At 36.7% G+C, this 10813-nt stretch overlaps 1 protein-coding gene across 1 annotated transcript in view; it reads left to right on the top strand.

Annotated features, from left to right (window-relative positions):
* The window catches only part of LRRCC1 (leucine rich repeat and coiled-coil centrosomal protein 1), a 62833-nt gene that overhangs the window by 28213 nt on the left and 23807 nt on the right, over positions 1-10813 (top strand). Inside the window, exons 5-9 of the mRNA XM_006859243.1 lie at positions 2267-2442; positions 2541-2750; positions 5785-5978; positions 8225-8372; positions 9983-10131. Of these exons, the coding sequence (XP_006859305.1) occupies positions 2267-2442; positions 2541-2750; positions 5785-5978; positions 8225-8372; positions 9983-10131 (877 nt within the window). The remainder of the gene's footprint in view (positions 1-2266; positions 2443-2540; positions 2751-5784; positions 5979-8224; positions 8373-9982; positions 10132-10813) is intronic.

The following is a 10813-nucleotide window of genomic DNA, read 5'->3' as shown; positions in this document are numbered from 1 at the left end:
TGCTACCTTGAAGAACAACAAGGAAGCTGCAAGCCACCGCATAACATGGATGCACCTTGAGGACATTATGCTGAGTGAAATTAGTCAGTCACAAAAGAAGAAATTCTGCATAGAACTATTACTGTAAAAGACTAAGAAAAAGAACCCACCCTAAAAGGGGGAGAAAAGAACAAACAAACATATATATATATATGTTTTGCTGATCACTAGGATGTATAGCATGAGAGGAGGGGAGAAAGGGAGGGGAAGTTAGAGTACAGGGTAGGGAGTAAACATAGGATAGCTTTGGTGCTGAGGGGGTAGGGAGGAGAACAGTACATAAGGGGGAGGAGAATGGAAGAACAAGGCTGATGGGAGAACAGTTGGGCAGGTTCTCATGGGCTAAGTGGGACAGAGGTAAATGATGAGGTAGCACAACCTTAGAACAACAGGGCTCTGGGATACAGGGATTGAGTCATCGTTTGAAAGGGTAAAAGAGAGGAATAATGTGGCTGTCTTTTGAATCTTGGTTTCCCTTGCCTACCGTTGTAAAATAGACACTTGAAGTTGGGGTGAGAAAGGAATATCCAGAAACATCACTACAGAAATCTTGTAAGTCCGTCTTTAGCCTACAACTGATTGGAATACCTTAAAGGGGGCTAGAAAGTTGCCCAGTGAAAGAGACTTCCTGTGGAGTCTTTAAATTGCATAAGATTATAGGTGGAATCTAGAACGCCATGCAGAATCGTCTGAAGTTGGAAATTTCCACTGGAAAGGATGAGTAAATCATTCTGGAGTGGCCAGAAGAACAGAAGACACTTCATGAAATAAAGACCGGCAGGAAAATTCCAAAATAATAATGGCAATCTGATTGATTACTATAAGGACAAGTAAACTGTTCACCCAGGAGCCATCAAGGCAAGTGATCGGGACTCCTCAGAGCAAACTCCCTTCCAAGACTGAGACTCAAGGGGAATACATGAGCAGGCAGGTGGTCTGGCTGGTGACCACGTTGATCACTGGTAAGAAGAGGGGGAAAAAACAGTAATGAAGTTATAAGCTAAGCCCAACCACATTCAATATACCCTTGTGAACCTGGGTGGAGACCTGGATGGCCAGTGGTACAGCAAGACCCAGGGACTTCTGGGCCCAGAAGCAGTAACATGACCACAGAGGACTAGAGTGGAGAGTTAAGCATCCAGCTGATATGAAGTGAGGGGAGATGCATTAGAACATCCATACTTGCAGTTAGTACCCACTTGACCTGGCTTCAATGGCTAGATGATCAGAACTCGGTTAGAAGAAGAAAGAAGGGGGGAGGAAAAAAGAGTAACCTGCTACAATTTGATGAACTTTACCTATACTTATGGACGTAATAGCTCAAAAAAGGGAACAAATCTTTACAGCGAGGATCACTCCCACCCCCTTGGTACACAGGGTTGACAAGGATGGGCAACTTAGACATTGGCTTCCCAAAATTGGGGGGTCGGGGGAGCTATAAAGGCAAGAAGTGATTGGCTTCCAAGCTTTCAAGAGGGAGCCTAGTTCCAGATGGGGTGGGGGAAGGTAGAATCTCCACTGAATCATTTCCAATCTGTTGGGACCGGGATGGTGAAAGGAAATGGGGATAAGACTCTTGTGGTACAATAGTGAATAATTGCCATCAGATTGACTGTGAGAGTAGGAAATACAGAGGTGTATGTTTTTTGACAAAAGGAGAGGAGTGATTGATTTTGCAGCCCAGGAGCAGAGGTCCTTGGGACCATCAAGTGAGAAGAGCAGACAGTGGGACCCTACCCAGAAAGGCAGAGATGCCACGGATAGAGACAGAGACGATGACGTGGACAGATGGAGCAGCTGGGGACACTGAACCTCAGGGAGAGAGGCTTTGTGCTGATGACCGGGGGTTGGGCTTGTGGGGTGTACCCTTTGGTTATTTGATGAATGAAGGGGATTGTAATCATTGCAATGAAACAAAATACAATAGGATGAGTGTAAAACTGAAAATCTTCCATGTAAACCTCACAATAAAAACATTAAAAAAAAAAAAAGTTAGATAAAAGGCAGTGATTAGAAGTGGACTTTTGGGGGAAGAGTGTTTTATTTATTTTGTAACTAATGATTACATGCTAGAGAAGGGATAAGTAACTTTTATTACAAGTGTATTAGTTGCATTACGAGTCTAATTTTATCATCCAGGTGATATATCTGATAGCTGATCAATTTAGTCCTAGCAATAATCACTTTTTAGTGTTTATGTTTTCATTTTTACTGATCTCTTTCCAAGGGTACCGAGCAATCATTCTCCAGACTTTGCCACAGCTTAGAATCTTGGATTGTAAGAACATATTTGGTGAACCAGTAAATTTGTCAGAAATAAATTTATCCCACCTAGAGTGCTTGGAAGGTCTTTTGGATAATTTAGTTTCTTCTGATTGCCCCATAAATATAAGTGAAGAAGAGGTATGTGATATTTTTTTCTAATGTACAAGTTGCCTTCAAATTGTAATTAATAATTTTAATATAAATTTCACAGATTTTGCTTTACTTCTGTGTCTTAGACCATTGACAGTATGCCGGTGGTAACATCAAACATCGATCAGTTAGTACCCTCACATCAGTTTGCCTGCACGCCAACAGATACTGCTTTGACGTCTGTTGATTCTGTGTGTCCATCTTCTGAGCCAGAGAAAATTACTCATGCAAACGATTTTCGAAATGAAATGAAACTTCAGAAAATAGATGACCAAATTTCACAACTTCTCACTGAAGTAACTATTTTTCCTATTTTTTCAAAATTGACATGTTTATAGATGAAAAGTGTTTAATATGTTAGGTAAAAATGATGTAGGAATTGACCAGCTGTAAATGATCTATATTTAGCACATGGGTTTATGTGTATAGTACTACACCAGGGCAGTAGTTGTAATAGAAAATAGTAACACTTTTTTCACTCATTTTCCTTTCATACCACTAATATTCCATACAAAAATTTTAATGACTGCCAAGGGTCAGCACTGGACTGTGAACCAGAAGCTTGGCAGTTCAAACCCACCATCTGTTCCTTGGAAACCCTATACAGAGTCGCTATGAATCAGAACCGAATTGACACTTAACAACAGCAACAAAAAATTCACTAAAACTGTTGCTGGACTTTGAGAGCTTTTTGTCATTTTGTACTACACATTTGAAGCTAAATCTTTGCTCACACACATGGTTATTTTTTAAATAAATTCTAGAGTAGAGGAAAAGATTATCTTTTCTTATTTTTGGAAAACTTTTGATGACTTGCTAAATTGATCTATGAATTTTGCCACCCAACATCCTCCATAGGAGTTTTTGGCAAACCGCTCCTTTGTCTCTTCATTTCTACTGTTGTCTTCCTTCAGATCTTCACTAAGTCATTTCTTTAACTTGTTCTGTAGTGTTTTCCATAACTGTTCTATTGATTCCTGGAACTCAGTCTCTAAAAGTCTATTTTGCCTTGAGTAATTTTTTGTCTAATTTTTTATGATAATTTTCAAACTTACAGCTAAGTTGGAAGAATTTCCTAATAGCACCTAAATTTTACCGTTAGCATTGTGCTATATGTATTTCTTCATCTGTTTGCCCATGAAATTATCTTATGCTATGACACATTTCAAAGTAAATTACAATTACACTTCTCTCTAAATATTTAAAAGTGCCTATCATTATCCCAGTGTGATGCTGTAGGATAAGCCCTTGACCACAAGGTCCATTTGAACTGCAACGTCAGCGGTTTAAATTCACCAGCCACTCCTCGGAAACCATACACAGGGCTGCTATTAACAACAACAACAACAAATCATTATTTAGAGTTAAGGTTTTACTTTTTTTTAAATTTTTTCTTTTGATGTAAAATACAGGTGTGTGTATTCCCTGATGACAGTCTGTACACCTATTTACCCAGACTTCTATGAAGACTGCTTATGTGGCGCTGTAGGATCAGCACTGGATCAGCAGTTCAAACCCACCAGCTGCTACTTGGAAACCCTCTACAGGGTCACTGTGATTCAGAAATGACTTGATGGCAATTAATAATAGCAACTATGAAGATATAGAGCATGGCCATCATCTCAAAATATTCTCTCATGCCCCTTCCCAGTCAATCTTCCCCTGTTCATTTCTCCTCCCTCCACTCTCCTGCAGGGTACAGTCTGAGATGATTCCTGTCTTCTTGAGTTTTTCTGTGTATTATTTCTTTACTTTAAATTTAGTTTAGTTTTCATTTTCTGACTTCTTAATATAAGCACTTAAGTCATTGATTTTTCTATCTGTCTTCCAATACAAAATTTAGAACAGTAAATATCCCTTTAATAGCCACAAGGAGTCCTGGTGTGGGACTGTATGTATGATAAGCCCTTGATTGCTATCCACAAGTTAAAAACTCACGCGCCACTCCTGGAAACCATATGGAGGATTGCTATGAGTCAGAACCAACTCAATGGCACTTAGCAACAACAATATCCACAAATTTTGCTGATTTGTTTTCATTATTATTTAGTTGGACATATATGCTCATTTTCCTTGTGATTTCTTTTACCTTGATCCAAGGATTGTTTAGAAGTATCTTTTTTGTGGTTTTCTTAGATATGTTATTGTTAGTAATTTCTCTTTCCACTTTGCTCAGAGAACATATTCTGAATTGAATCAGTTTTTAGAAATCTTTTGATATATAATTTATGACCCAACATATGGTCTATCTTGGGGAGTATTCTATATTTACTTAGAAAGTATGTTCTGCAGTTGTTAAGTCAGGATGGTTGATAGATACATTTGAGATGACCCATGCCTTTACTTCCTCAATGAATTGTAGAGCAGGAAGTGTTAAAACCTCCAGTGATAATTGTGGGTTTGTTTTTTTCTCTCTTTAATTCTCTCAACCTTTGCTAGTGTTTTGATGCTCTATTCTTAATCATATACACATACACGACTTCATCTTCCTGATGAACGGACTTTTTTATTATGAAATTTTTTATGGGAATATTCTTTGTTTTGAAGCCTACTTAGGAGACTCTAATCTTAGGGGTGTCATGGTGTGGTGCTGTAGGATAAACACTGCACTGTTAACTTGCAAAGTTGACTGTTCAAACTCGCCAGCCACTCCTCAGAAACCTTATACAGGGTTGCTGTGAGTCAGAACAGTCTCAGTGACACTTTACAAAAAGTCTTATGCCTATAGTTTGGAGTTTGCTCCAAAGAGTGGGTATTTTTGTGTTAGCAAACTCTTGGTTTGACAAACTATAAATTTGTCTCTTAGGCAGCACTTTAAATCTCAGTTTCTTTTATCCTTTAGTGTACTACTTAAAAATCTACCTCCATAGTCTCCTCTAGTTGTTCAGACTTGTAAATCTGTTTTCTTCTGTGCTTTAGACTCCCTACATGATAGTGATACTGACTACAGTATACCCTCAGCCTAACCATTTTTTAAAAAGACAAAAATACCACTGTGTCTATTTTTTCAAGTGTTAGATTGTCTCTAGAATAAGGTGTTTTTGTTTTCTTTTTGGAATTTCAGATAGTTTTTATTTGCTTTTGTATTTTTCCAGCATTTACAGTTGTTTTCTATGGGTTGCCAATCTCACTTGTCTTTACTTTTCAACCTTATAAGAACTTGTCCATACTAGAAGCAAAATTGCCCTGTCTTTAATTTCAAACATAACTAGTTTTACAAACCTTAATCTTGTGAAAAGTCATAACTTTATGATATTTCTAAGGTTAAGCTTTTTTATATTGAACTGAGCTTTTAATAAAATTTATTCCTTTTTTCTTTTTTAATTCTAGACATCTAAGTCTTTAATAGATAATGTTCCTGAGAAAGACTTAAGACCAAAAAGAGACACAGATATGACTTCTGAAAGTGACTCTGGACACCGAAAAGAAATCAATAGAAAAATCTCTCGAAGATCAAAGATCCCATATTATCCCAAAACTACTCAAATCATTAAACACCACAATAAAAACAGCCCTTTTATAAGGTATCTGTTATAGTTTGTGAAATCCAAGTAAGACATATAAGCAGATGTTAATATATTGAATTCTTCCTAAAAGCTCACTCATGATAACATATATATTAGTTTATTAAGATCAAAAGTTTGACTTTTTAGTCTTTCTGGATCAATTTAGCCAGTACATTCATTCCTATTTTGGGCAGAATCCATTTGTATATGATAGCTTTTTACTAGGTCATGAAAATAATCTGTAAAATCAAAATTCAATTTTATTCATTTACAGTGGGAATTAAGACTGAATCACAGAATTCAGATTTCTTTAGTCTACATGCCTAGCCTTTTCTCTCTGGTGGTCAGGTGTGCATGAAAAGACAAATCCTAATTAGATGGTACTTAAAGAGGGCTAGGCATTGGCTGCTAACTGCAGGGTCAGCATTTCAAATGTACCAGCAGCTCCAAGGGAGATAGACGAGGCTGCCTGCTCCTGTAAAGATTTACAGTCTCTGAGTCCCGATATAAGGTAGTTATGAGTCACAATCAATTTGATGGCAGTGGTTTTTAAATGAGTTTAGGATCAAAGACATTTAAGATGATCATCATTAATGCATCAAGTTAAAATAGCCTGATGCTTGTAGTTTCCTAATACATAGAGATGACACCATAATAGTAGTTCAGAGTAGACTATACCTTGGAATCAAACCCAAGTCTAAACTCCAAATCACAGCAGTACTATATGGGGTTTTCGAGACTAAATCTTTACAAGAGTTTGTCTGTCTCCTGAGGAACAGTTGGTAGGTTTGAACTGCTGGCCTTGCAGTTATCATACAGTGCCACAAGGGCACCTTTTACCCTTGAACAGTTATTTATGCTGCTGTAATCCTCCTTTGGAATCCTGGTGTGGTGCTGTGCGTTAATGTACCGGACTGCAAAGCCATTCAAATTCACCAGCGGCTCCTCAGAAACCCTATAGAGGGTTGCTATGGGTTGGAACTGACTCAATGGCACTTAACAACAACAACAGCAATCCTCCTTTAAGGAGATCTGGTTGAGTAGTGGTTACAAGTTGGGCTGCTAACTTCGAGGTCAGAAGTTTTAAACTGTAAAACTACCAGCCGTTCCATGGGAGAAAGATGAGGCTTTCTGCTCCCGTAAAGATTTACAACCTTGGAAACCCTGTACAGGGTCGCTGTGAGTCACAACTGACTCCATAGCACACCACCACCACCACCACCATCATCAACAGTCTGCCTTTAAAAATAAAAGCCTTTCATTGTTATTTCAATTCTTTCATATGTGCCCATTTACTCTATGTATATACATTCAGTCATCCAATTCATTCATGATCAGGTCACACTCTTCTGGGATCCTTTGGTCTCTGACTGGTGACATTATCTTTCAACTCATTATGTGCCATTTAAACTGTTAATTTTCAAAACATTTACTGCTTTTCTAAGTTCTTGGCTAAATCTCATCATAACCCCAAGTATTGCCAAATCCCAGAAAACAAACTCACTGCCATCCTGTTATTCCAACTCGCAGCAACACTGTATAGGGTTTCCTGTACTGCACATTATTATGGGAGCAGATAGCCTCATCTTCCTCCCGCAGAACCTGGTGGGTTTTAACTGTTGACCTTGCAATCAAGAGCCTAATGCCAAACCTACAGACCATAGGGGAAAAAAAACAACTGACTGCCATTGCCATAAAGTCAATTATGATTCATAGTGATTCTGGATAGGATTTCTGAGGATGTAAATGTTTACAAGAGTAGACAGCTATATCTGTCTTTCAAAGCACAGCTGGTGGGTTTGAACTGCCAACTTTGTGGTGAGCAGTTGCGTGCTTGTCCGACAGCGTCTCCAAGAGTCCCTCACAGTGTAATAGTGCTTTTTCAGTGTATTGTGACTATATCCTGAATTTCACCCTACCTTAATATATTGAAAATTGAACATTTGTAGGCTTGTTGTTAAGTGCCATTGAGTCATTTCCCATTCATAGTTACTCTGTACTGTATAGGATTTCCAAGGAGCATCTGGTGAGCTTGAACCAGCAACCATGCAGTTCAAACCGATCCTGCAGTCCAGGACATTAATCCACATCTATGGATCAGTCATTAACAGAGCAATCATTATAAAACTAAAAGCAGGTTTTCCAAGTTACTACTGTTTTTATTTTGATGTCTTTTTAAAATCTGTGAACATACATGACTACAAATGTCATTGTTAGAGAAAAGTAATATAAATACTGTACTTTTCCTGTTTCATTCTTTGCAGTTGTAATCGTAAAATGAAGCAACCTTACTTTAAAGACTTATATGTAAGATCATCTTTAGCAAACTGTAACACATTAACACAACCAGAAGAACAAAGCACTGAAATAATTAAAGTAGACAAAAGTAGCTCCGAAGACATCACTTACCGGGTATGAGCTAGGAGATTAAGAAAAAATGAATGTGAATATTCTTAATGTTACATACAAAGCTAACACCACAGCAATGATGCATGATTTTATGAGCAAACAAATTGGTGGTAATTTTATTGGAGCAATGAAAATGAATGTGCTGTGCTATGTTTTTTATGATTTTTAAAAGAATGGAAATTATGCATTTATTCAAGATCCAGTTTAATTTAAATCATTATAATATACTTCTGGTAAGAAAAACATATGTTGTTTTGTTTCTTCATTTTAATGAGACTCAAATTTTTCTCCAAGATTGGCTCTTTATTTAAGTTATAAGTAAAATCTGAACCTTATTTAGATTTCACTGTTTTTTTTTTTTGTAATTTAAAAGTGTTTACAGATGAGAGACTTATTGTAATGGGAAGTTTGTGGTGACCTTTGACTAGTTATTACTTTGGATCTTTTTCTCATTGCAGGTAAAAGAACATGACACTAGATAAAATCTGGGCCCGTTTCACCTTTAAAAAGGTGTATGTTCTAAATATTCAAATTCTTTGTTCTTATACCTATAGTTTCTAACTTGGGTTTTTGATCCTTTAAACATCCAAGGATCTCTATGGGTCCTCTCTTCTAACAGATCTGCTCATAAACCCACACAAAGTTTGTATATAATTTTAAGGTTTTCATGGACATTGTTGAATCCCTCATGTTGAACCTGTGACCTCCAGATTATGAGACATACAAGAACTAAAAACTTTTCAGTATTTACTGTAATAATTCTCATACTGTGGAAATTTTTAATACAAGTTCATTTGTTATTAGTTATTTTTCATTAACTTGTTTATATTTTACTTGTTCAAATGCTAGGTATATGTTGATTGTAATGTGTATTACTTTTATATAATGGAATTACTTTTAAAAATAGTAAAATGCTCGTATCTTTTGTACTTTAGGGCCTCTCTTCCATATTCTCAAATATGGAACCTTTAATATTGAGAGAAATAATTGTTATAACAGCAATAATAATTATGATGGTGTGTTGTTAAGTCAATTCTTACTTACAGTAACCATGTATAAGGTTTCCAAGGCTGTAAATCTTTATAGGAGCAGAAAGCTCCTGTGGAACAGCTGGTAGATTCAAACTGCTGGCCTTGCAGTTAGCAGCTCTGCTCATAATCTGCTATGCTCCTAGGGCTCCTTACAATACTAACAGGGACTAACATTTAATGAATGAATATTATGTGCCAGATGCTTTTCTTACATTAATTTGTTTGTCACCATAGACTCTTTTATATATGTATATATATATATAGTTTACTTGGGGAAACATCGGTTTTACACTCATTGTATCATTGCAATGATTACAGTACCCTCCATGCTTCTGTTCTCTTTGGGGGTTTTTTGTTTGTTTGTTTTTTTAAGTGGGGAGGGGCGCACCAAAACACCCCTCAGGAATATATGATCATTTAAACAACCGAAGGATACATTTCTTCAAGCCTGCCTCCTGGCTGCCAGCAAATAGTCTTTCTCTTTTCACTCCATAGTTTAGAAATAGGTACTATTATCGCTATGTAAATGAGAAAATTGAGGTAATTTTTCCAAGTTCATACAACACTATTGTTTTCTTTCAGTCCCTTGTTGAACAACTAGATCAAGAAAGAGAGAAAAGATGGAAAGCTCAACAAACTGAAAAGAAACTTATTGATTATATTGGTGAACTGCATAAAAACGCAAGAGAAAAAAAAGATGTTCATAGCCTGGCTCTGCTTACCACAGATAGGTAAGCGAAAAGTACAGCACAAAGATTACTGAACTTGGAAATGGAAATTTAAACTTGCCTTAGTTTTAACTGGCTGTATTCGTGATCATTTGCAATGTATGGTTTTTGTTTGACTTAAGCAAATTAAGAGAGCTAATGTTTTATATAGATTTTTATATAAACTAGAAATTGAGGCTACATTTGTTTTGAGTCCTCAAAGTACTTACCTTAAGCTGGGAGGTGTCAGAAATCTGAGCAAATATGTATTATAAGAATCACAAGGAATTAGAATAGGGGTTGATCAACTTTATTTTAAGATTCAGGCTTTGCAGGCCATATTCAGTCTCGCATATTCTTCCGTAGTGGGCTTCTATACCAGGTTATCCAGGGGTTTTATTGTTTTTCAACTTAGCCATTTCATCTTTTTTTTTTTTTTTTTTCAATTCTTTCACACAAATCTGTCTTATTCTGTGACTTACCTTTAGATAGTTCTTTGTGAATTATAATTTTCCTCAAGGGGTGATAAGATTTTTCCATAAAGTTCTTGTTTTTGTCACTTTTGAATGAACGTTAGGCTTTTTAGCCTTAGTGTTTGCCAGTAAACATGGTTTGGTTTGGTTTGGTTTTTGCTACCAGTTCTATTTCCTGCCCCATTGTACAGTGGGCTAGTTTTCCCTCTAAAATCTTAATTCAATAGTAAGTT

The sequence above is a fragment of the Chrysochloris asiatica genome, unplaced genomic scaffold, assembly GCF_000296735.1.
Source record: "Chrysochloris asiatica unplaced genomic scaffold, ChrAsi1.0 scaffold00031, whole genome shotgun sequence".
Classification (NCBI taxonomy): domain Eukaryota; kingdom Metazoa; phylum Chordata; class Mammalia; order Afrosoricida; family Chrysochloridae; genus Chrysochloris; species Chrysochloris asiatica.
The sequence above is the reverse complement of the archived record's forward strand: the minus strand, read 5'-3'. Positions and strand labels throughout refer to the sequence as shown.